Genomic DNA, 27,708 nt, shown 5'->3' on the forward strand with positions numbered 1-27,708 from the left:
AATAAGATTTGAAAGGAGTACGATGAGAAAGCAATGCAAGAAGAAATGATCAGACAAGAAGAGTGCTTTGGCACAGCTGGCAAAATATAGCAGAGTGGTATGACTGTGAGATGACTTCTTTATACTGCAGCAATGAGCCAGAGGTTCCCCAGCTGCTTTGGCTGCCATTGAGATGAGAATTACTGACGGAGACAGACAGAACAAAAGATCTCATTCCTGAGGACCAAAAGGGAATCCTGCTTTAATATAACCACGAGAAGCTGATGAGCCTCACTGCAGTTCAGACAAAACCAGTGAGCCAGCAAGATTGGAATGGGTAAAGATAGCAGTTTAAAGAAAGAATAATCATCTGGACACCAATTTTGACTTGCTGCAGCAGAGTATTTCCTTCTAGCGTAACTGAAGTCTGTTATTTTTCAATTATTATTATTATTTTTTAATTCAATCCTCAGAAAGGTCACATCCTTATCTAGACTTCCAGTTTAAACACATTTTTCTCTTCCAATGTAGTAAAACTCCTCAGCACATGTTCATGAAAAAGTTATCAATAAGAACAAAATTTTAAAACCCGTGTCAGTAGAATGGAAGCAGAAGAATATTATTTTTTACCTTCTGGATGTGCTTCCCAGGTAAAAGCACACAGAGCCTATCCCTGCTTAGAACATTTGGTTTGTGTCGTTTGAAGAAAAGGAGGCTAAGAGGTGACCTCACTGATCTCTACAACTTCCTGAGCAGGGAAAACGGAGAGGGAGGTGCCAATCTCTTCTCTTTGGTAACCAATGATAGAATGAAAGGGATGGCAGAAAGCTGTACCAGAGGAGGTTCAGATTGCACGGAAGGAAAAATTTCTTTACTGTGAGGGTTAACTAATACTGAAGCGGGTTTCCTAGAGAGCTGCTTGATGCCCCATGCCTGTCAATGTTCAAGAGACATTTAGATAATGTCCTCAATAATATCCTTTAACTTTTCATTAGCACTGTAATGGCCAGGCAGTTAATGATCTTCAAAGTCCTTTCCAACTGACCTGTTACACTCTATATTCCAATTTTGTTGAAGAGAGGACTGTTTGGACAGATGGCTATTGATACTTGCTATTTTTACCAGAATTTACTCTGAAATGTGAATGACAGCTGTAGGGGAGAAGATATGTATGAAGAGGCCAGAGTTGGACCAGTCCAACTGGGTAGGCTCACATAGCATCCACTTCCAGGCAACTTCAGTCAGAGGGCAGACAGACCCACAGAACATTCATTGTGTGTCCTTCCACATGCCTACTTCAGCTTCACTAAGGGAGCAGTAATCAAGAAATTGTTTCTTAATCAAAGCACTACTTCTGCAGTCAGGTATCAGTCTATTTGAGCTAATTCTCGTTAGCCTTTACTCTGCCTAGCAATACAGTTGCTAGATGGGCTGGTGATAATCACCAGCCTGCAGTAAGTGCACTTCTTTACACATGCTAGTGTTCAATCTACAAGAGATATTCTTCTCTGAGATACACCTTAACCATACTGTTAAGAGAGCAACACGTCTAATTGTTAGCTATACAAATCACTCATCTGCAATTACATCAGGCTTCTGTTTGTTCTTGCTGTCACATTCCCATGATGATACCATTATTAAAACTTAAGCTCACGTTCACTAACTATAACAACTGTAAAAGAATCAAGCCCTAACTATCACAGAGCTTTCAAGGCTGTGTTGCCTACTTGCATTTCCATGACGTTGAAAAAGGACAACCTTCAGGAGCCTTATCATTTACCATTGGAAAAGCAGCAGAATTGTTCCACTGAGTAAAATAATTCTTTGACAATGTAGTTCTCTACGCTATTCTCAACCCAACATTTAGTGTTACATCATTGCATAAAAACGACCAATTTCCTAGCTTTCTCTAGTCTCTGCGTATGATCTGATTTGCAGATAAACTGTCCTTCAGGGAGGAGTAGTAGCCGGGCCCTTTCCCTTCTTCACCTGTGCTCAAAAGATACTGAGCATTTGGAATTACATTTCTGTTAACCCACACATGCTGCAGGAGCTGATCCTCAAAAGACTGTTTTGCCAACACCCCGCAGAAAAAGGGAGGATGTAAAAAGTCAGGATTTGAGCGCCTTTAAATTTCCCAAAGTAAATTTACAGAGTAAAATTTCAACTGGATGTGTTCCTGGGGAACAAATGGCAGGAAGGACAATCCTCAATCCTCTCCCCACTGTACTCTCTTTTATTTAAAATTAAGGATGTGTCCAGAGTTCCCCAGGCTAATGCTAGAAATTTAATGTCCCTCAGTCCCAATTTAGCTTCTTTGTGATGCTCCTCCATGCTTTCTGTTCCTGCCAAATCACCTGAAATATTCTAGCTGTGCTTATCTGCCAAAATAAAATTTTTCCCCAGGAACTTGAGGGGTATAAAACATTTAAGAAATGTCTGCTTCTAAAGACAGAAGTGGTCTAATAGTTTTGGAAATCTTCCTAATCTTAAAGGTCTCTTCCAACCCAAGCCATTCCATGATTCTATGATAACGATTCTTTGAAGGGCGAAAAGCCAAACACAGAAATAATGGCTAAGCAGTTTTTGAACAAGCATGCTTTGGAGCAGTTTTAGGGCATATTATCTTGTTATTAATAACACTTTCCACTCAGCTCCCCAGTCAAAATGGATGACACTTTAATTTTGTGTGGAAGTGGTACATTAGTATGCTCTATTCAAGAGCTTTACTGCTGTGGGATGACAAAGTTTCAGCTCCTCCTGCAGGAATATCTACAATATCCTGCCTCCTTCTGTCTAATGCAGACCCTCATAGCTACTGACACTAGCTAGAAAATTAGAATTAGAAAAAAAGACATAAACAGTCAACTTTCTGCAGTCCCAGCACAGAGTTCACATCAACTGAGTAATTCTTACAGTTCAATAAAACTATCTGTCATTTATCTCCAAATATAAATGACATAGGATAAATGCAGTACTGCCATCTCCCGTGCACCACTTTGGTGTGTCACTTCCATAGAGTTCCTAACGCATGCATCAATCCAGATTTCCTAAGAAGCAGACTTCACAATGAAGTCTGAATGAAGTCACATTGAAAGATGCCTGCAGTATTTCCACATTTCACAGGAAGAACTGCTTCAACTAAATCAGACTTTAAAAAGTTTTTAAAACAGCACAATTTCTGTGAATAAGTAAGGATTAAAAACTTTCCAAGGGACAACAAAACTTCAAAGTTCTCCCTTCTTAAGTCTTAACACCCAAGAAGCTCTTCTCTCAGTGAACCCAGCTGTCTTTCTCTGAAAGTAATAGGGAAGCAAGGGTGTCATAACCCTATAAATAATAGTCAGCACTGTATATCAGTTGGAACTGCGATTACACATGAAGCATTTCTAGCCTGGTTCCTAACATCAAAGTATCCTCTGTCTGATGGTGCAACGAGAGAGAATTTAAAGGAAAACAGTAGTATAAGAGTACAGAATAATTCAGATACAAAACACTCCCATGGCAACATTAGAAAACAAATCACATAAATAATAATGGCAAAATACGCCAGTCTTGAAAGCAAACACAACTGAAGAGAATGAAGCAACCAGGTATTTTTTACAAATGGTGCTTCAGCACTGACTGCACAAGCCTAATGCATATATTTTTAAAATCTTTGACGCACACATATTAATTATACATTCCAGACCAAAGCATTGGTAGTGTTCTTGTTGTATTCCCAGCCTACATGCAGCCCCCAGAGACAGCAAGATAAAAGACATATTCATACAATGTTTGCTCAAACTTCTTATGAGGCAAATCCTTAATGAAATCCATTATTTCTAGGGCACAGATTCCCCAAAAGACAAAGGACACCAGTGCTCATGACACAGCCTGCAGATGCATCATACTGCCTAAAGGCAGGGCAGCAGGAGGTGAAGTATGTTTGTGTCTTCTCTCTAAACAGCATAGGCCAGATTACACACAAAAATAAACAAGGAGCAACAGAGTATTCCCTTAAAGCTAACTTGTAAGAAGCAGCTAAAACAACACTCTGTAAATAAGCATATGCCACAAGATGAAGCATATGCTACCAGATAAACGTTTTATGCTTGAAGACAGACTACAGTCGTAACTGACACAGCCATTTATTATGTTGATCCTCCTGCTACAGCTAACACGAAGGTGCTCATAAGCATCCTTGTCTGATTTGGCAGTAGGTGCTTCTCCCATGTCTTTCATCCTCAGATTTAGAGGCATCAGAAGTAAAGGACTTTGTTATCCAGAAGAAAAAAAAAAAACAAAAACTAACTGTAAAGCTCACATCAACTCTAGCAAATCATAAGAGAACTGAGATATGCTACACAAATAAATGTGTGAGGAGAATGATTATTTCCAGTCAGTGAAATGGAGATACAGAAGTTAGACCTTGCACAACCAGTGACCCAACTGGGGAACCAAAACCACCATTCAGTTCTAAAATTGGGTGCTAACCACTCAAGCTATTTTCATTATCCTTCTCAGAAGGCACCTCTCGGGGACAAAGCACTTTCCTCTCCCTAAGGGAACTACTTCCAGGAGTGATGTTGCCCATCATCATTGCCAAGTAGCAAGTGGTGAAGTGTCTGATCGATGAGAAAGAGAATGATGGGGAGAGACTCATACCTGTCCAGTATATCTGAGAGAGGTAAGATCAACCACTGCCATATTCCCAAACCTTCACTGTTAGCTGAATGCCAGAATGTCCTGCTCAGCTCCTTCCCCGTCTTGTTCTCAACCAGCACCAAGGATATATTTCCCAGCAAGACACCACGGATCAGCCATGACATTCGTAGCTAGAAGAAAGAGAACATAAGAGATTAAACATAACAAACATTATCCAAAAGTTAACAAATTCCTAACTCTTCATTTCTGTGTTTTCTTATCACCAAGAAGTCAATTCTCTCTCCCTTATGACCATTGTAAACCTTTTGGACAACTCTAGTTTCACCAGACACATGGAAGCCTCTAAGACTTAGTATATCCTATTTATTATTGGCACTACTGCCCTTTCTTCTTGTTAAAAGTTGAGTCCAAAACCATCTGTTTTTGCTATTACATATGTGTCTGTAATTTAAAATGGACAAGCTAATAATCTATTATTGCAGAAGAAAGACCTCTCTCCCCTTAGATGCCACTGATGAGATTCAAGCTAAAACTAAACTTTTTCAGCAACATTTTTTTATACGCAGGCAGCAGCACAATCATGGGGAGCATTAAGTATAATAATTATATTCTCATTCCTCACTTACTCTTTTCAAAAATTAAAAATCCTTACCTTCTTGCTTCTACAGACTTTCTAATTAAGATTCAGTAATTATTAGGTGTTGTTTTTTTTTTCTTTTAAATTAATTAAAATACTTTAGGGAACGTGTTTTCTTCTTTTTGTTGTAACATTAAATGTAATGAAGTCCCTTCCTATGTACTTATTCCTATGTGTAGAAAATTATTTCATGTAGATTTCACATTTTATGATTTTCCCTCCCTCGTTCTTTGAAAAGAAAAAGAAACCCTTCTCTATCAGGCTAGTCTCAGAATCTTGTATGAATACAGCTGCCTGATCTTCTTGGAAAGAAGAAAAGCTAGCTCTTTGTTAATAAAATAGATATAAATATTACATGGGTCTCAATAACCATAGGAGGTGAGAATGTTGAAGAAATAAGTTTATTAAAGCTACATTAACGCTGGATTTTTGGACACAGCAAGGTGTTCAGCACAGTGCCAATGCATGTTAAAAGATGGCCCTCAATTTTAACACTTCAAAACCAACAACTAAGTCAGGGAGCTAGGAATTAAATTTATATTTTGCAAAGGAATATCTGATACTATTACTTTCTTTCTTGTTTTGATGGAATAAAATATTTATATCCATTTCTTAGCATAAAACAGAAGCTGCAAACTCTGGCCTGAGCTCTTTCATTGAGTATATTAGCAGTGAGAAACCAATTACGTGACAAAACACCAGAAATTCTGTTTTGAGAAAACTTCATGTCTGGGAGAGCAAAGTCTCAGGGGGACACAAAGAGTGGACTGAGGCTAACCTAAGGCTGCACTTGTCCTGCTGTGCAAGGAAATGAGGAAGGATGATTTGTGGAGTCAGGACTGGTGTACATGATTGGATGTGTTTGCATGGCATTTTGTTGCTAAGTGTACATCAGGAGCAAATTTCAATGGTGGGCTCTCTCTCATTTCCCTAATAGAGGAGTCACATTATGATCAGGACTAAACTTTAGTGAGAAGTTTGTAATCTGCCCTTTTTCCTGTTTCCTCCTTGGCCATGGAATGTTTGGAGTCACTCTGTGACACAGCTAGGCAAGGACTGAATTCATACACACAAGTTCACCAGCACTGCTGACAAAAGTTTGTGGTGTAGCAGGTTGATGTCAGCAAACTTCAGGACATCTGCATGGCTATTCCTAACTGTTACTCATACATGGCATCAGTGTCAGGTGACAATCAAAATAGTAAAGAACGAGGTAAAGAAAGAGCATTTAATATTCTTGAGTGTCTATAAAGTGAGACTGAAGTTACAGTGGAAATTGCTTTCCCTTCAGTACCACTGGAAGATCTTTCAGATCTGGTGAAGTCTCAGAATCACAGACTGTAGGGGCTGGAATGGAGCTCTGGGACAATCTAATCCACCCCCCTGCTAAAGCAGGTTCCTTACAGCAGGCTATATGGGAAAGCATCCAGATGAGTCTTGAATAGCTCCAGAGAAGGAGACTCCAGGTCCTTTTCTCTTGAGTAAGTTTATAGGACTAAACTTTTTTTTTGAAACTTCCAAAACCAGACAACGAAGAGGCTGATTATGGTGGACATGCAACAAATTCAACCTACTGCAGGAAAAACAAATCCTCTAACTGACAAGCTTCATGTGAAAAAGTTTCGGGACGCTAATGCCAATTGTACTGTAACACCCTGTGTGAAATCTCTAAGACAGATAACTTGGAAGAACTTCACTGTGCCATTTTCACAATTCAAAATTGAGGAGGTAAAGCCTGAACATCTTAATACACACAAGATTTCAGACCTCTGTCTCTTCTGGAGACCTGCCAGACAATAAGAGGCAGAATCTACATTGTCAGAAGTGAGGAAAGAGCAAGCCTTTGATAGCTATTAATGTAACACTAGAGTACAAGCTGAAGCAACTGATGAATTGGAATGGATGCCTTTGCACACATGTCAGCTGTTTGAGGGAAAGATGTAGCTGGCATTAGATGTGGGAGATCAGCTCGCTGGCAAAGTGCAATGTGCAGGCTCTAATGAACTGGCTCCGAGTGAATTGACTGTCACTGTGTCCAAATGGGCATTTTTGGCCACATTTTCTATCATTTCTAAGCATCACAGCAGGGCAGTCCAGGTCTTTTCACACCTGCTGAAGTGAACCAGAGCAGATGATGAGCTGGATGCCATAGTAAAGACTTCCAAATGGGGCTGGCATTCATTCTACAGAATACACCATCAGTGATGGCAGGTGGTGCCACATACATTATGAGTTCCTGTAAATAGCGTAGGGCAATGCTTAGAAAAATCTGAATTTGGGCTGTTGGTGGCATATCCCTAACGTTACATATCAAACTCTGTGTTAAACCAGCAGCAAAAGAGTCAGAAGCAAAAGAGTCAGAAACATCATTTAGAAATTAATTAAGCACTGCAGGTAGACATTGGCTCAATACTGCCTTGCTTTCTGGCTTTAGAACCCACTTTGACTGATGATTAGCCGTTCACGTGAAACTCACTGACTCTGTAAATGAAACAGCCTACACTGATTTGCACAGAATTAGAGGGAGAGAGAACCCACTATTAAGACACAGCATGTTGAAGCAAAACTTTGGTCAGGTGTCCACATGCACTGTACTGCAAACAATACCTGTAAAGATGCTTTCGTAAGAATCTTCTTAGCCTATGAGTTTGTGGAATATCTGAGCTGAAGAACAGGAGACTATTCATCCATGAAAGACCACTAGTCTTCATCAAAATCAACGGGGCTTGGCAGGTTTAGAGGTGAAGAGAAACAATAAGGGTACCACGTACACAGCTCCAAAACTATCTGAGAACTAAGCAAAACTTGCATCTTATTTCCGTATATGCAAAAGAAGTAAAATACCCTCCTGGGTAAACTTTGGGCCTCTGAGAAATTTCAGATCTCATACATCATTCAGTGACACAACAGCAAGGTGTCAAGAGAAGAATCAGTTTTGGTAAGAACAGAAACAGCATATGAACATCACAAATATTAAAACCAGCACTTAAAATAAAAAGGATGCTAACAACATTTTGCAAAATAAAGCACATGAAAGGATGCGCTAGAGGCATATCTATGTTGCATTTCTTCATGCTCATAAATGTTGTGAATCAGTGTTATTAACATGTACACTTCTAAGTTGTTTAAAACTCAAAGAACAGAGGAGAAAAAGAGACATGCCTTGCTGCTGCCAGCATGGGGCTCAGAATGTGCTCAAGGAATTATTTCAATTATTGATTTACACGCTGTAAAAATACAACGCTTTTGCATAGGAAAGAAAACTGAGTTAATAACCACAGAGCATGAAACCATCTTTCATAACCCAAATGAGAGGGCAAACTTCAACTACGCTGTTTTACATCAACATATTATGTTCATCTTCTAGAGAGATCGGGTTTAAATTCAAAAAGTAATTTCAGGTTAAAAAAAAAAGTCTGGCTCAGTTTGGTACCTCTTTCTGTATAATGGAGGCTTACATGAAACAGCTAGTTGAAATGTCAAAACTGCATCAGAAAAAAAAAAAATCATTATTTTAAACATGGCTAAAGGCACAAAGCTCTTTTACAGGGATCTCTTTTCATTGTTTTGCAGCATAGCTATATCCTTCAAAATGTTTGAAGCAGGATCTAATGAAAATGAAATCATCTCGTTACCAATTACAGTGGAGTCCCACTTACAAAGAGCGAGCTTCTCTTCTATGAGCATGATGACATTTAAAGCTAATTTTAAGTTCATCACAAATCAGGAAACACCATCTCTATTGTTATTCTCCTCCTGTACTATAGCCCACACCAACACCTCTTGCCCAGGTTTTAATTTTCAGGTATGGCACTGAGGTCCATCAGATTCTCTTGCGCTGAGCAAAGTGCAGCCTGTCTAAAAACAGTTTCCAGGCTGCTCATGTGTCTGCAGTGACTTTCAAGCAGCAGTAATAGTCACGATCCACCACAAAATGAGATCTCTCAGAATGGTTATAACTCCTGCTGCCCAGCCAGGAACACACTGCACCAAGCCCTTAAAAATGCAGTAGTCTTAGGCCTGGTCTTATATCTCTTTATGACAGAAGCCCAAACACTTGGGGAAAACACAGTGCATGACTGATGATTAACAAGCACCACAGCATCCTTTGAAGCATAAGGCTGCAGATGTTGGAGAACATCTCTGAAAAATGGAATAAAAAGCAAAGTCAGTGCAGTGACTCTGCATCTGCCCAACAACAATTCTGGGACTGAGGGAGATGGGACTGCCACGTTGTCCAGATGTGGGAGGCCAGAATGCAGTTCATAACTTCCACATAAAGGGCAAGTTCTCCCTTGACATCTGCAAAACTCTTTTGTCAGCTCTCTGACATCTTTGCATGAGTACTGAGAAGCAGGTGGCCATTATAATCTGGAAACTGTGTACACCTAAGGGATATCAGCTGTGGCAAAGTAATTTAGTTTTGCCATGGGTGGCATCTGAGATGACAGCACTTCCTTTGGACTTGAATTGCAATGTGGCTTCCTGAATTCCCAGACTGTAGTGCAGTTACTGATGACAGGCACAGGGACTGCTTCTTTAAAATGAGGAAACGTCCAACCATCCCGTGAGCCTGTGCTCTTACAGCCCTGTGCAGGCCAACCAATTCCTACTCTGAGGAGGGGAATCAACAAGATGAAGAGAAAGGCAGAATAATACTTTTCTCTATTGTTCAACCTTTATAACACTTGCCTTCAAATCAGGCCAACATCGGATTAATTCTTCAGAGTTTATGTGCATTCCTGTGCTCAAATACATGTTTTTCTTTCTGATGAACTTTTCGATGTGGGTTAAAAATATTTTCCATTTTACTACTGTGTCTCAGTCTGGTTTCTGAATCGTTTTCTGTTTCTTTTTTTCATTGTGTTCACCCTTGCTGGCCACCTCAGAGCATCTCTTTGTGAACTACATGTACCATTTCCTCCCAAGATTTACTAGAATTGCCAGTTTCTCTCTTGCATTTAAACTGGGCATTAAATACACTGTTAATGGGTCAAAAGGCAAAGGGCTCCATTGAATGTGCAGCATGAAAAAGATAACAAAGACTGTCTGGACAGCAAACAAAGGAGATTCTTTGAAGTCAGGATACTCTAGCCAAGATCTAATAAAGTAACAAAAAAGAAAAACTAACTGAACCAAGAACAAAGGGCAGCATCACAAACTAACAGCTCTGGCCTGCCAAAAGCACTGCGGAAAAAAGAAAAATGAAAATATAAAGCTGCTCAAAAAAAACAGGAGCGAAGTGCAATACGAAGCTATATACAAAGTGCAGGGCACATTAGGTCCAATCCCAAATGTGTGGGAAAGTACAGGCTATGTTTATGACTCTGTCTCCTGCATGGATTTTTACTCTGTTCTCATCTTTTGATGCATGAGGGGCAGCACAGAGTAGATCAGGCTGATTTCTCCCTTTGTGAGTTAGAGAAGCCTTGTGCAGGGCACGGGAAATGCTAGAGGAGTACAGCACACAAGCAGCCCAGCATGTTCCTAGTGACTGAGCTCAAGCAGAGGAAAGCACATCGTGGTAGAACACTAAGATGAAGGGATGTGCCTATCCTGTACTCAGCAGCAACACCTAAGCCAAAGATCATCCAGGATCTGGCATCTCTCAGTGCTTTATGTCACTACTGCTGCAAACACCCATCCAGAATCTCAGTAGGTACTGCGTCTCAGACTCTTTGTAGCTGGTAACCACCACAGAATGCTCGACTGTTTCCTTGTCAGCATTGGGTCCTGGTTCCATGGACATTTTGGCCCCCTGCATGGTAAATGCTACTGCAGCAGAGAATGCTCCTTGTGATGACATTAAAGCAATTAATTCCTCTGTACAACTCAAGCTAAAAAGTCAACATTTGTTATGGTGAATGCAATTGTCTAACATAGCTCAACACAATAGAGGCAAATTAAGAGATAAGAGGAAAAATAGGAGCTTCAGGAAACAGTGAGGCTAGTGCTCCTGCGCAGCAAGGGAAGAGGGGAGTCAAAATCAGCAAACTGTGGACATCTGCTGGCCTCACTGCTGCTCTCACACTTTCCATGTAAGGCCATAAGTGCCCAAGGCAGGTGTGATCTATGCACGCAAGGGAGGTGAACAAACTGTGCAAGTGGGGCTGTGCATTCAATCCCACCAGCAGGAGTTCAACTGAGCTGGCTGTGCTGACACTGGGATAGACAGACACAAGAAGGAGGAGGGATAGGAAATGACCAGCCTGAGGAAAGCCTCCATCACTTACATGTGTTGGTGCCGCCTGTGAATCTGAGGAAAATCTATCTGGATGGATTGAAACAAGCTGTCAGAACTAACAACTCTGAAAGTGAACATGCGAGGAGAGCAGGCACATACCTACAGGAGCATGTAAGCTGTATCAAATATAAGAGGGAGGGCAGGTTTATGGCTTGATCTGACTTTGGAAGAATAAATGGATCTAATCGGCACACATGTGCTCAGATCCCTTTATCACATGAATCACAAGTGAACTTTGTCAGTGGGATTTCAGTTGCCAGAGAACTTGTCCTGTTTGTGATATGCCAGGTGGAGCTGTCAGCACTGACAGGAAGAAGAAAACTCCTCTTTTAGTGCCCGACCTTGAGTCAGTTCAGTTGGGAAGTGATTGAGGGTGAAAAAAATACAGGATAGGACTGCGGTATTTTCACAGCCTCTTTTCTGACCTTTACTTCACTGCACAGGAGCTTGTTGGCACCTATTGGAAGAAAAAGTGCGTGGGGGAGTATCTCTTTTCTCCTCTTGTGTTGAAAAGTGGAATCAAATTATTCTGCTCACAGAAAGATTGCGCCAGTAAAATAGAATTTGAAGCCACCGGGGGCTCATTGAGAAGAGAAGCTTTTACACTATATGAAAAGACAAGAGACAAAAACCCTTGCCAAACTCCTTTACTCTATATTACCAACAGCTGCAATGCTGGATGTGTCCGGATGCCTTTTAAGTGCCGGGGGAGTGACGGAGGTGGGATGGCATGTGAGCAGATGAAATACACGACAGCTTCTCCCCTGATGGCAAGTTTAATTATTTGCACTGTTGTATACACAAGGTAAAAATATAAACATATTGGGAAATCATTCACTCTGCTTCCTGTGTCAGGTAGATGATGAAAAACACTTGCTCTTGCTGGTCCACAGCAGAACAAGGTCTTAAAATATTCAGAACCTGCATATGCCTTTGTCACAGAAGGGAGGAAAAACAAGGTAGAATGTATTTCCTAAAGAAGGAGGACATTAATATATCAAGAGAGCAAACACAGATGTGCTTTGCTGTACGTACTGAGATACACAACAGAAGAGAACCGAACTTTAAGCAAAAGAAACACTCAAGTATTTTAATTTCAGAGGATTTTCATATGTATCCCTTCTTGTTCTTTCTGCATTTTTAGATCAGTGGAAGAAGAAAGGTCTGATTTTTTTTGTCTGTGGTAAGAATCAATTTCCCCAAGCAATCCTGCTCCAGGATCCAGAAGCTCAGGATGAGCAATCAAGATGTGTGACTCAAAATCATAAGCCACAAATACAATCAGTGATGATATAATCTGTGAAGCTATAGACCAGATAAAAAGACAGAGATGATATCTTTCTCTAACCAGAAGTTTAAGGGTTAAATACAACTGATTTAGAAATGACAACTACTTGTGCACAATTATCTAACAAATGTTGATGTACTTGCTTAAGTTAACGTACTATGACTATTAACAGTTTTTCTGTTTGAGTATGAATCTGGCTCGTTCTGTATGAATTTATCTCTACTGCTGGTAACTCAGGCACTCCTAAGAGCATGGCCTCCGTGAGGAGTTTTGAGGTGCAACTTGATGAAGGCCTGCCAGCTTGAATCTCAGCTGAGCTAGAAGAAGCATGCAGTGTATTTTCGGAGTGGATTTTCTTGGATTTTGCAAATATAAAGCAGCCAGCCTCTTCCTCTTTGCATTTATGCAATGCTGGTTGTCATACCTTAGCTCATAAATCCAATTACAAAAACTGTTGCTACATCATGTAGGATCACACAATCGGGGCAAGACACGCCAAGTTTCTCAGAATACATTTCGTGGCATTTCAAGAAGATAACCGCCTCTTTTCATTACATATTGGAACATTAAGTAAGTATGTTTCAAAGACAAACCATAAAGAAAGTGGCTTCTGGGCTACTGATCTAGTGCCTATATTTGAAAACCAGAGTCAGGCATAGTAAAAAGCTTTTTAAAGTGTGAAAGAAAAGAAAACATTATGACTTACCTCACAGGGGGAGTTCCTCAAAGGGGTTGGAAATGTAGCGCTGGTCATTACAGTGCTTGCTCCTGCTGGTGCTTTGCTGGTGTCAAGGATCAGGGCATAATCTAGATAAAAGAGCAGGAAGAAAGTCAAACTGCAGAAACCACCTTCTGGTCTTGAGAAACGTCCTTAAAGCCTATGTAAGCTGGCTCCTACTACAGCAGGATGTCAGACAGGAAAATACATTTTTCAATTTTACAGGAAAGCAGCTTCACATTCTCATTGGGCAGCCCGACTACTTTCCTCCTACAGTTATCTTCTATTCCTCCACAACTTCCAATTTCTCTTTCTTGCAAGGGTGATTTAGCATCTTTTTCAACACACAAAAAAAAACCCCAAACAAACAAATTTGAAAACAAATCTTCATCTTCATCAAAACCAAATCAAACAATGGCAACAAAATAACAAGAGAGAAGTATTAATGCAGCTTGAAGTGCTTTTGCTACCTTAAACATTAGTATTAACCAGAGGAACAAGGGCAGTAGTAACATTAGAGTTCTTCCTTGACAGCTCTAGACCAAAAAGTATATATGGCAATATTTCAGTTCTGCCCTGCAGTTCAGGAAGGTACCACTACCTGGATCTTAGTTATTTGAGCTTACAATGAAATTGCCTCTACAGCATAGATAGATCATGAATCATCATCATTTCTTTGCCGTCTCTCCATAGTAACCTCTTTCTGGGCCTTTGATTTCTTGTTTACCTATGCTTCAATTCATTCGTGGTTTGCAGTACTGTGGGCTGAGCCATCAGCTGGCATAAATCAGAATAGCTGCACTGTAGTCTGTATCAGTTCACTGGAAAGTAGAGAATCTCACTCTTTATGTTTAACAATGGATGTAACTTTGTAAACCAATGTTGGGATTATACACCATTAACTCTGCTGTTATTGCATCCTATTAAGATCCTCTGTGACTCAACAATAAATGCTTTCAATGATTTACATTATTGCATTAGGAAAAGTCTTATCATGCCAGGCAGCCTGCATACCAAAACTCAACCAGCAGTAGTTCAGTGTCCAGGGTATAAACCTTCAATAGTTTGTATAAGAAGGAGTAGGAATCCTGGGATTTGGGTAGAGAAAGCAAGTATGCAGTAGTTTTTTACATATACATATATATATGCACATACATAAGTGGAACTCAAGGGACAAGAAAGCAAAGAGAAGGAAAATCTGGAAGCATGAAGGGAAAAAAGAAGCAAAACAGACACAGAAAAAGTAAATCAGAAATAAAAAACAGTTCAGTGTGGTGGAGGGCCACGCAGATGAATGCTTCATGAGAAGTTGTCTATAGGGAGGCAGAACTACTCTCTGTGGTCAGCCTAGGAAACCTGAGATACTAACTAGCCTCTTCCTAAAGACGGGAAGTGAGCAGGATAGTCCTGCTCAAAGCACAGATAGCAGAAAGATGTTTTTGTTTCACTGAAGGCTGAATCTGTAAGTACACAAGAAACCTCCCCACCATTTGCTTATCTTTTTTTGCTGTCTGCTTTCTGCACTATTTACTTTTACATACCTTCTACTGAAGGAAAATGGTTGTACTCCAGGCTCCCAATTCGCCATGGAGAAGCATGGGACACTGATGAGCCCTCCAGCCAGCCACAGTCCCCTTCTTCAAATGAGCAGTAAAAGCCAGGAGGAAGTTTTCCTGCAAGATGGAGAGAAACACACATACAGAAGAACACAGATGAGCTGTGGATAAGACTCCTAGGCACACACAGAAGCTATTTTTACAGAGCTGCCCAGGACATGCAGACAACTCCACAGCTGCTTTTTGTGTGGAGTCATGCATGTGCTTGACCATAGAGACAGTGGTAAGGGAGGCAAGCCCAGGACTGTGATTAAGTGCCTCCCTCCAGACAAACTGAAGGAAGATTATATATTTCAGTATGCATCATGGGGCATTCAGGTATTTATCTGGCCTCTACTGCTGGGGAAGTCATGGACAGTGATAATTACTAATGTGCTTCCCTCTTCATGCCTGTAGCCAGCCAAGCTCAGCACTGTGAGACTTCTCCCCTTTGTGAGAAGTCCCTCTAATGAGGTCTCAGATAAAGCACTAAACCCTTCTGTGCTTCAGTTTCTGCATCTGTGGATCTGTTTGGTGGGGTGAATGGAAGAAAATAGTTTATTTTAAGCCATACTTTCAGGATTTGAAGCCCACTCATTCTGTCACTGGCTTTGGATTTCAGGCAGGTTTCCAGCTCCAAACAATAAAGACACGTTAGCTTTTTGCCTTTAAATTAAAGTTTTAAAGTAATAATCATCACATTCAAAGCAGCGCATGTCTGCATACCTTCATCATCTCCTTTGTCCATACTGCAGATTCTTACAGAATGTGTAAAGCACATCTGAGCCATACACTTACACTGCCACAGGTAAAAATGCTCCATTGTGCCACAATTCACTCAATTTGAAAATTTATAAAATCACATTTCCCATCATCTTTAATAAAAACACATTGCCTAATTTCTAGTGATGATAGGTTCTACCTTTGCATTTCTCTTCTTCAGCACAATGGCAGATTCTGACCTTATTAAGTAACCTCAGAGAAAACGAGCCTTGTAAAATGTCATGTAAAAATCACCTGCATTATAACATGCTTTTCACTTCCAGTGAATAACTCATCATCTATAATACAGATTTTGGGCCCAGGGTGTAGCTGACAATGCTGCCAGGTATGGGGAAGCTTCCCAGCAGTAAAAAGGGCACAAACTTTCTTTTATGGGAAAAGCTAACCTGGGAAAAAAAGGTGCACTTTAAATATGGAGTTCCATTACGCACCAAAGATGCCAGAATAGAAGCAAAGAAGAGTGATGACTGCTTTTATTCTTCAATATAGACAAACCAGTCCTAGGGTGTGGCAGTACAAAGCCCCTGAACACAGGTGCTCAGTGGGTCTGTTCTTCCTTCCAGTAAGGTAGAAAAAGTGCTAGGATGTTCAGATGTAGCTATAAAAGGGACGATGACATTCCAGACTTCTCACAGCTTTTACAGTTATGTACTCAAATCTGTGCTAGCAGTTTAGCTTATATTTATTTCTCCGTCCCTGTACCCCTAAAGATCTCCTAAAACTGTCTTTGTTGTTTTTTTTTTATTTTTTTTTTATTTTTGAAAGGAAAGAAAATGAGACCAGAAGTCTGTTTGAAATTGCCAGATAAAAATAAATTTGATGTGTAAACACATTATAAAACCACATATCCGGGAAATTAGTTTTTCCTTTCAACTGTTTGTCAAAGTCAGAGTAAAAAATTCTTGACTTACAAAAAGTAGGATAAACTACAAGCTCCTAAAGCAAGAGAATCCGCTGGTGAGGTGATACCAGGAATTTCATTAGCTTCCCTATGAGAAGAAGAGACTCCTGAACTCATGAACATGAAGAATTTTCCCCTCTAAAACTTTCTGTCTATAAAGTGGGAATCAGTATCCACACCCCAGATAATTTAAAATGTTTAAATATGATCAGAATTCCTTGTCTGAGATTGCAGTTCAATCAAACATCTCTTCACAGGGCTTCAGCTCTCATTTATACATAGAATAACAGGATGGCTTGGGTTGAAAGGGGCCCTAAAGCCCACCCAGCCCCAACCCCTACTGTGGGCAGGGCTGCCCCCCACCAGCTCAGGCTGCCCAGGGCCCATCCAACCTGGCCTTGGGCACCTCCAGGGATGGGGCACCACAGCTCTGGGCAGCAGTGCCAGGGCCTCACCAACCTCTCAGTAAAAAATTTCCTCCAAACGTTTAGCCTAAACCGTTATCTCTTGTCCTGCCTCTATATTCCCTCATAAAGAATCCCTCCTCACCTTTCCTGTTAGCCCCTTCTAAGTACTGGAAGGTCTCTTCTCCAGGCTGAACAAGCCCAGCTCTCTCAGCATGTCTCCATAGGAGAGATGCTCCAGCCCTCTGAGCATCTTTGCAGCCTCCTCTGGACCCGCTCCAACAGCTCTGCACCCTTCTTGTGCTGCGAGTTCCAGAGCTGAACGTAGCACTGCAGGTGTGTTCTCATGGATGCAGAGTAGAAGGAGAAACATATCCCTCAACTTTCTGCACTTCTTTTGAAGCAGCCCAGGATACAATTAGCTTTGTGGACTGCAAGTACATACCTCAATAGGCAATTCACTGTCAGCGACACATTCATTTCCCTCCTGGCCTGCCCTGAGAACAGAGCTGGGGAACAGAACTGCATTGTGTAGACCAGGAATACTTCTAGGATCCTGAATCACAGCTCGCTTCACAAAGGTGACTGAAACAAATCTTTCATCTATGGCTTTTTAGTAGGTCCAAATTTGAACCCAGAACCTGACATACAGGTGAGGTATATTTTACTGTTTTTATTTCCCACAGTCACAATCACAGAATCACAGAATGGTTGGAAGGGACCTCAAGGATCATGAATCTCCAACCCCCCTGCCACAGGCAGGGCCACCAACCAGGCTGTCCACAGCCCCATCCAATCTGGCCTTGAACACCTCCAGGGACGGGGCATCCACAACCTCTCTGGGCAGCTGTTCCAGCACCTCACCACTCTCTCTGTAAAGAATTTCCCCCTGACATCCAACCTAAATCTCCCCTCCCTCAACTTAAAACCATTTCCCCTCGTCCTGCAGTTATCGCCCAAATTTGTTATGAAAAGATCAAAAACTGAGAGTTGAGGTTTTCAAGTCTCTCCTTTAAAAAAACATCTCCCAGTTCATTCAGCCTAGTCTTTAAGTGTGGAGCTGTTAAGCTGAAAGTTGCTTCCCTGTGCTTTACCCCTCTACAGAATTTGATTATATTGCATTGTGCTGCCTGAGGCTGAGATCCAAAGAAATTGACAAATTATGATGTGTCCTGAATTCCTACTGAAACAGCTTGGCTTGGTGTCCAGCTGAATTCATTTCACAGCCCTACATTATCTAGGTTGATGTAAAGAAGTCAGAGCAGCAGGAGGAGTCTAAGTAGTAATCCCTGCCTGGAAGCCAGAAAAAGCTCTCTGTAGATGAACAAGTAAGGGTATAAATAAGAAGCTATTACTTCCCCAGAAATTTGATTGCTCCTCCACAAATTAATCTTTCATGAATTTTCAGATGTCTTGTGCACCGGTGCAATGTGCTTTGCTGCTCTTTCTTACTTCAAATACATGGAATTGTAAGTGCTGTATGTCTAGCTGCTTCACAGAGTGCACTTTGGCTAGCACTCCTCTGTCACCATCTACTTCTCAATGTTCTGAGTGCTTATACTTCTAACCCACATTAATGTTCACACTGCACTGATGAAGGAAAGCTAACCTGATTTTATTGTAAAAACAAGTGAAATGGAGCAGTCATTATGCCTACTGAAACAGTAGGTCATGTTGGGTATTATCAACTGGTGAAAGAAACTTCAAAAGGTTTAGAACTCCCTAAAATCAAGAGGCAGCTTATGGATTTGGGACAGAGAATAAAGTAATCCAATCAAGACTAAAGTACTGTGAGAATGCAAGTCTCTGCTTTTCTTTGAGAAACAGAGATGCTGAAGAGTGTTAAACATTTTTTTAACCAAGTATCTTCAAGCCTTCTGAATGATTTTGCCTGAGAGGTAGTTAAACTCAAGTGGCTTTGTTTGTTTTAAAAAAACAAAACCAACAACAACCACCTTTACCTCAATTTTTTTTCATCCTTTAACAGCAGAAAACCAAACTAGCAACTGGAATAATTTATGAAGCAGATGGAGCAGGTTCATTATTGGCTGGCTCTTGACTCAAAACCAGGTGCAAATCAATAAGGGGCTACTACAGTTTAAAGTTTTGAGTGAAGTTCCAGACCTGTATTATAAAGGACAAAAACAAAAAAAGATTATTCTTTTTTTGTACAGACCTTCCCCAAATGTAGGAGAAAATCTCAGAAGGCATCTACTCAAAAAGTTTAAAGAAACACATGAATCTTAAATGTGAGCTTGTTTTCAATGGCTGTCTGTGCTACCAAAGTTGTCTACCAAATTCTATCAGAAATGAAGAAGAGAAAGGAAAAATACATTTCAATACAGTCAACAAGAGTTTTCCTTTAATGATGGAAAACATTGCTAAGTTGAGAACTGCCAGAAATTAAAATTCACTGCTAGAGTTGCAGCTTCTGATCAAGAAAGGAACAAAAGGATGTGAGTATGCAAGACAGGAACCTTAAGAGGACTGCAATGCACCAGGCTGTTTTTTCATTTGGTTCGCTGGGGGATTCTGCTGCCTCTATCTATCTGTAAGACATATATGAATCCACTGGTTGTTTTTTTTTTTTTTTTTTTTTTTTTTGCCTGGAAAGTAAACTGGTTCCTCTAGAATTATTTATCTGTACTTTTTTTTTTTTTTTTTTTCCTGCCAATTGCTTGTGCTATCTCAAATTCAAACTTTACAGGTTCCTATTCTGCTTCTCATCTGACTTGACAGCTGTGCGTATGCACTTATCTCACTACACAGAATAGTTTGAGTCATTCCTAACGTGAACCAGGTCCTAGTCTTTCTTACCTCATCTGCTAGCATTAATCCAATTTGTTTAACATTCTTAAACATTCAGTGAGGCAAAGAGTGAAAATTACTGTATAACCCAGTGGTTATGCAATTCATGTGCAAGGCAGAGGATATTACTCTCAATCCTTCTTGCAGGTAATGTTTATATAGTGTGGAGGAACAAGACCAGGAGAGACTGAATAATGCTTTCTCTTCCAAACCATATATTCCAGACCACACTGCTTTGGAAACTTCAATGGAAATCATAAATATGGGTTCAAATTCATTCAGTCAGAAGAAAGAATCAGTCCTGGGTTTGTCACATCCTGAGTGAATCCCTTAAGTTCTCCAGATAATAAACATACTACCAACACTTCCATTTTCATGACATATTTTTAAAAAATACATCCACAAATTTCCTACATGCTCTGCCTGATCAACCAATATTTTCCCAAGCTGAATGTTTCTACGGAACCTGACCCAGAAACTAACAAAGTCACTGACCCTAGAGGTGTTCAAGGGACGTGGTTTAGTGGGGTAATATTGATGGTAGGTGGACGCTTGGATTGGATGATCTTGGAGGTCTTTTCCAACCTTTATGATTCTATCATAGTTTTGGACTAAACAAAAGTGTATGCACTTTTGTTTCAGTAGAACTTTTCTTCTCTAGGCTTACTGCCCTCAACAAAAGATCCTTGAACCAAAATCCAAAATATTGTTACCTAATAAGAGAAATACAAAACTACTAAAACAAATTCTCTTCTTTGGTAGAGGAAGAGCTCTGCCAATCTGTATTAGTAAAGAATTTCTCTCTTCGTTTTTTCTCTTTTTTCTTTTTCTTTCAGTAAGTTACAATTCATAATCAGGAATTTACTAGCAAAGATATAAGGCCACCATTATCTGAAGTCTTAACATACATCTGCAAAGTATGCTTCTGCAAAATAATCTCTAGAGGGGCATTTCTATCAGTCTGTTAGATCCGTAACTCTGATCCCAAATCAACATGGTTCAGCATCTATCTCTACATCTGCCTCTTTGAAGCTGTCTTTTCCCCCTGTGAGCTTATTTGATTATGACTCAAACAGCAACACAGCAACATGCTTTTCTCCAGGGGTCATCCCTGTCTGATTTTATGCTTTCTACAAAGACTAATTGGTTGCTTGCAGAACAAGCACCGTGACTTTTCATTGGCCACTGATAATTAAAGGGATGTTAACAAATAGCAGGTTTAGGGAGCTTTTTCCAGTTAAGAAAGGAATAAGAATCAAATGATAAGATGACAAGAAAAAAAAAAAAAGAAAGAGGAAATGGAAAAAAGAATTATTCCAAGCAGCTAAAAGACTGTGAAAGGAAAAAAAAACAACTAAGAACAATCTTGAAGCTCAGAGTTGGAAGCCTTTGTTTAAGGGTAATTTGAAAAGCTCCCTTTTCAGCCGCATGCATGGCTACACATTTTTCTGACAGCTCTTTCTTGTAAGCAGAAGTTCTCAGGAAACCCCTTTCCCTGCTCTATATGTCAAACCACTTCTTGCCACACCTGCAGAAAGCTGATGAAAATATCCATGTTATTCAGGACTAAAACAACAACTGTAATGCTGAAAGATGATACCAACATTTTGTGTTGGGCTGACATGCAGGTGTAACTCATCTAAACAATCTAAAACATTTGATCATGTTTCTGTTTTGTGTAAGAAGTTTTATGGCAATAAAACTTAGGTGTTCCTGCTTCAGCAGGAGGATTGGACTAGATGGTCTTTCCAGGTCCCTTCCAATCCCTGGCATTCTATGATTACATTCAACACAACAGACAGAAGCAGAGCAATCAGCAACAAAACCAAGGTTTTAAATGTGTGAGCACACCCCAAGCTCTTGCAAGCCTTTGTTGCTTGTAGTGGAAAATGGTGTCTTTTAGGCCTTTTGGCTGGGAGCAATGTGTTCCTCTGCCAGCACCTGGGGTTGAAAAAAAGCTGTGAGATCTTCTCAAGCTGGGGACTGTTCTGCTAAATAGGTGGTTAGATATCTTCCACTTCTTACCTTTTCTGTATTTTCAGTAAATCTAAAAATTTTGAGAAACTTTTATGTTGACATAAATGTATTACACTGCTTTATGCTAGTAGCTATGGATGAATGCTGGCTAAAAGGCAGCTGAACAAATTCTCATGAATAGCAAAAGTCGAGTCACGTTCCTTTAAGTCTGCCCTATGCTATGATGGTATTTAGTCTGCATCCATGACTTGCACAACTCCACAGAAGGAGCTCTACTGTTCCCACTGATATGGATAGGATTACTCTCACAAGGCAGAACCATTTAAGAATATAACAGTCTATCTGGACATATAACCAATCCACGTTAAATAAGAGTAAGTAGTATGTCTCTCTACTTCCAATGACATGAAAGTGCATTATACCTACCCATTACTCATTGGAACTAGATGATCTTCAAGTCTAATTATAGTTATAATTCTAAGACTATTATAATTTTGTAAGGATTTTCAATTTAAGTGTAGAAAATAGAAATATCATTATCAGATCTGAGTATCAAAATGATTAAAGGGCTGGACCACCTCTCCTGCAAGGAGAGGCTGAGAAAGTTGGGATGTTCAGTCTGGAGAAGAAGAGGTTAAGGGAGGATCTTATCAATGTCTATAAATCCCTGAAGGCAGGCTGCGAAGAAGGAGACAGGGCTCTTCAATGGTGCCCAGTGCTGGCACAAGAGATAGTGAGGACAAGCTGGAACACAGGAAGTTCTATCTAAACATCAGAAAGCACTTCTGTGCTGTGCAGGTGATGGAACACTGGCACAGGTTACCCACAGACATTGTGAAATTTCCTTATTTAAAAGGACATGGATTGGGACAACCAGCTCTGGGTGGCCCTGCTCAAGCAGGGGTTGGATCAGAGGGATGCAGAAGTCTCTTCTAACCTTAACCATTCTGTAATCCTGTTTCAGAGCTCTGTTTTAAGGCTCTTAGGTGAAAGGAAGGTTTTGATACCAGTAATACGAAGCATTCTTGGTTCTAAGCAGCTACAGGTCAGCAGCAACATCACTATTTCCATGGAAGTGAATTTAATACTCACTCCGAATGAGTCAACAAATATTTCAAATTATAACAATTCATGACACAAAGTAGGGTCCTATCACTTCAAGCTTTTAACTAATTTTAACCTAGATGGTCCCAGGCCAAACCACTGTTCTCCACACCAATGCTATCTGTTACGTTATTTCTTTGTTAGCAGCAAAGAACTGAAGTGTGAAATTTGCTAGGAGTTGTGTATCACTGCTGTGTTAAGTTTATGCTAAAAGGTCTTTTAGTCTAGATGTCACCCATACCCACAGTTTGTTTGAGTTACTTCACCAAGGTTGACCCCTGCTCTAGATGTCACGTATGAAAACTAAACTGAGAGTAATTGTTCTATTCCAAAGGCTTTTGGCAGTACAGCTATTTTGGCCAGAGAATGCAATTTTGCATACTAAACCAGTCCTGTCAATAGGAGTCCATAGGCTAGACCTACTAGCAAATACAACAAACCATTACTCCTCAGTATTTGTAGACTGACAAAAGGAGATACAATAGAGGCAGAAAAGATAAAAGTATATATTAAAAAAAAAAGACAACACATTTTGAAGATGGTTGAAGAAATGCTATAAAATATCTAAAGTAACACAATTACAGAAATATTTAGGCATGTAAAGTTTCCAGAAAACTCAAATTGCTATCTAACTCCTGATCTACAGACTGACAAAGATAAAGCACTGAAGACTGCTGAGGAAAGGACAGAAAATGAGAGTAATGAAAGAGACACAAGAGTAGGAGTTGGTCTAAGACAAGCTCCTGGCTCTACTCACTTTTCATACCTTAGAATTCCTCTGCTTCTTCCACCTTCTGCCACATGCTGTACCATGTTTTGATTAAAAGCACCAACAAACCACATATTTCATAATTCTGTAAAGCATCTAGCTATTTAAGCTATACTCTCTTTGCATTTTTGATCAGGATTTTGTTAGATGAGGCAGTAGGAACAGCTTAAAAACCTGCTGCAGAACTAAAGAAGGCTAGTACAGAAACATATCAAGTGGTCCACTCTAGGCTGATATCCAGAGAAAGTGCACGTATAATGGAAGACATTGGTCTTCTGACAGTACTGAATTAATTACTACTGAAATCTCAGGCATTAAAATTCAAAATAATTTATGCTTTTAGAAGGAGCTGCTCAGCTTCCACCTCCCAGAAGGAAAAGGAGGACAGCCTGGGGGGTTTGGATTTACTCACTGCACATTGCTCCCTCGTCTTCTCCGTCAGTGCAGTCTCTGATGAAGTCACATGCCTGGCCCAGCCTGATTGATGTGCCGTTCCAGCAGCTGAAGGAACCTTCCAGAGCCATTTTTGAGACAGAAGCAGCTCCTAGAGAAAAAGAAAATAAAAGCCACTTCGGGTTACTGAATTGCCTTCTCCCCATCCAACACGGCCATGGATAACAATGAAGGGGAGAAAGATGTTATAAAATCCCTTAGTCCAATAGTTACCTGATAAAGTAGTAGTTTTGTTTTGTTTGTCCAGATACTTCCAAACACCAAATAGTCCACCTAATGCAGAACTAAGATTCCCAGGCATGTCTGTCATTTTAACTTGGAAGGCAGCTTTGAACCTTGAAAACAGGGTTGAAATCCTACAATCTGCTCTGTGTTACTTATCAAGAACAACATGATATGCATGATGGATTTTTAATTGTGTGCAAATCGCTGCTAGACTGATGGTCCTGAAGACTGACATGCTCTCTCTCTAGTTCAGGAATAACATCTACACTGCCTGGAAAGAACATAAGCTTTCATCACACTCCTGAAAACGTGTATTACCTATGACTTGGGTGTATCACATCCTCATATCCTTTCTGCAAGAAAGAAAACAGTTTGACCTCTCTTGGTAGTTTTCTTTCTCTTTTAGATCCCTTTCTGCTTCTGTATTCCTGTCCCCATGAATCGTGGAGTCCTGCTGCAGTCTATATCTATTAAGATATAAAAATCACCAATTCATTTTCCCTATGCCAAGCAGCAAAAGGCAGCTAGCAACATGGAAAGGAGCCATCGGTTGTGACACGCAGCTACTGAAAAATACTATTAGAAGTTCATACCATCCATCCAGAAATGATCTGGAGAACTCGTCTCTTGGCACAGCCCTTTTCTGGAGGCTCTTGATTTCCTTGTCAGTTGAGTAATCAGAGACCATTCAATGTGAGCGAAGTAAGACTGCCCTCAATCTGAATCCCTTCATTATGGCTAAAGTACATGGGGCAAGGACTGATTAGACTACTTAATTTTAACGATCAGTTACATATGGAAAGTAGGAATTAGCTCAGAAACAGCCTTCAGTTAGTATGTATGGAGGAGGCCAAGCTTGCTAAGTGCAAGAGTCCATTCCACAAAAATCTGGGGGCAGACCCAATGCACTGAAACCTTGCTGACAGTCTGCACAGACAAGTCTATAAGGATAAAGAGGTCTGTGCTGTGAATCCCCCACTGCAAAAACTCCTGCCCTGTCTCATATTAAATGGGTAAGTACTAAAGATTAAACCAAAGCCTCTGGGCAGAATGAGCCATTGTTTGCCTAACTCATCCATGCTTGCTAAACAGAGCAGCTACATCATGTTCTCTGGTACTACAGGGAGCTGGGAATCATTGGTGATTCAATTAGATCTGCACTTGATACTTTTATTTATATTGCCTGCCAAAATTAAAATTAATGAAGCATGTAGGAAAACAACCACTACTTCTCTTCAAGCTTATTTTATGGTGCAAATCAATTCAGGAGTGGGGGGAATACATGTCAAACCTTTTTAATAAAGGACCCGGGCTCCTGAAAAGGGTGATCTGCGTTACTGTCAGCTCAATTTTCTGGACTGCCTTAGAGTCATTCTGGCTTGTTGCATTCAAGCTGCACAGTGCCCTCGTATTTCAGTCAGGGTCAAGGCATGACTACAGAGGAGAGTTTTGCAGAAAAAAAAAAAAAAAAAGACCAACACAACTCAGCTGGTTGCTGACAGTTTCTTTGGGTCCCTTTATAAAGCTTTATGGCAAAGAGAAGATACCCTCCTTGCACTTGCAATGCTCTTTGCAAAAATGCACTCTTCGAGACTGTCAAATGACTTTACTATGTTAGAAGCAAAGCTCTTTGCTTGTCTCAAACCAGTCTCAGTGTGCAAATAGATGCCCACAAAGCTGTAAGTGGCTCCGGTACGTTAGTAAATGATCCTTTTTCCACGGGGCATGCACCAAACCCATGGAGCATCATGTTGCTTCAGGCACCAACTAATGAAAACTTAAGCAGAGAACTTCCATAAGGTTAGAAATATCAGGATGTTCTTGAAAACGTTGAAGTCCTAGTTAAATTCAGAAGTATTTTTGCCTTTGAATTACCCCATGTATGCCTTTGAAGAAACTCCCACATTTATTACCAGTTCTCATATCCCATATGACTTTCTGCAACATTTTCAATGCTGTCTATGCTTTAGCCCAGAAACTGTTGCATTTCAAGGTCACATGCAGACATTCAGAGCAGAGGCTGCTGTAAGCAGTAGAGTTGTTCTATTCACTCAATTCGTTACAACTTTGTAAAGGCACTCAGTTTTCCAAGCACGAGTGCATTAACACTAATTTTAATGGAACCAAGGCATTCAAGAGCACCTACTATCTTCCCAGATGTCTTTGTTGTAGCCCCCAAAATCACAAATCTCTTGAAGTCAACTGACTGCGATACTAAAAGCCATCAGTTACAACTAGGCATTAAATAATTCCAGGAGCTTGTCCTCCAAAACAAAACAGCAGATTTGCATGCTTATTCATCTCTGCAGAGATGGCACTTGAATTGGCTTGAATTTGCATTAGATGCACATATACATGCTCCTGGTGTAGCTTAGAGATCACAAATAGCAAAGCTGCAGCTGAAGGAATGGCTGGGCTCTGTGACAGTGCATGATGTTTTTCTGTCTCCCATTTACTTCCTTACAATGTGCACAAAAGCAAAATGAACTGAAGATTAAGTCGTAAGACAGCTAATCAAAAAAAGCCCAAGTACAAGTGACCCTTTTACAAGGCCACTTTATAGAGGTGTCTGTGTCCAAGTTCAAGGAAACTTGATTTTCAATTAAAATATTTTGTAACAGACATTTGATCTGATTTTTCATTTCCCAGCCCCAATCATTTCTGGCCAGTGGAGCCAGAAGGACCTTCATCACTAAATCAGGAGGTCTCAACTCATATACAGAAGATGTTCAAGGAGAGGAAAATGAACTGTATCAAATGAGTATCAATGGAAAATTTGTGGGAGACATCCTTTATATTTACAGCAATGTTTATGTATGTAGTCAGGGGCATCCATAAATTACAGCAGTCATTAAGCTGTACCATGGCTGGCTTAGAGCCTTACAAATCATTATTTAAACAGCAACATTAAACAAATGGTATTTCAGGCTCTAAATCGAAAGGAGAAACAAACAACTCTGTGAGGACCTCACGTGCCCTGCTTCTGACCACAGTCCAGAACTGGAAATGTTCAAATCCAGTACCAAACCTGAGAAAGAAATGGTAAGTCCGGTCTCTTGACTTACTTTTAGTTTCTATGCATGATCAGCATAAAAGCATAAAAGCACAGCTTAGCCTAACACAGGATAAACAGCTCAGACTGTGAGGCCAAGTGGGAACGTAATTTACTCTGCAGC

General features: G+C 40.3%; 1 protein-coding gene across 13 annotated transcripts in view; it reads right to left on the reverse strand.

Moving 5' to 3' along the window:
* Positions 1–27,708, reverse strand: part of ALK (ALK receptor tyrosine kinase) — a 332,192-nt gene that overhangs the window by 49,807 nt on the left and 254,677 nt on the right. For all 13 annotated transcript variants that reach the window (XM_090134723.1, XM_090134727.1, XM_090134725.1 and 10 more), the window contains 4 exons: positions 24,267–24,398; positions 15,055–15,186; positions 13,502–13,602; positions 4,627–4,796 (listed from right to left, as the gene is read on the reverse strand). In XM_090134723.1, coding sequence (XP_089990849.1) covers positions 4,627–4,796; positions 13,502–13,602; positions 15,055–15,186; positions 24,267–24,398 — 535 coding nt within the window. The remainder of the gene's footprint in view (positions 1–4,626; positions 4,797–13,501; positions 13,603–15,054; positions 15,187–24,266; positions 24,399–27,708) is intronic.

The sequence above is a fragment of the Phasianus colchicus genome, chromosome 2 (assembly GCF_987193195.1).
Source record: "Phasianus colchicus chromosome 2, bPhaCol1.hap1.1, whole genome shotgun sequence".
NCBI lineage: Eukaryota > Metazoa > Chordata > Aves > Galliformes > Phasianidae > Phasianus > Phasianus colchicus.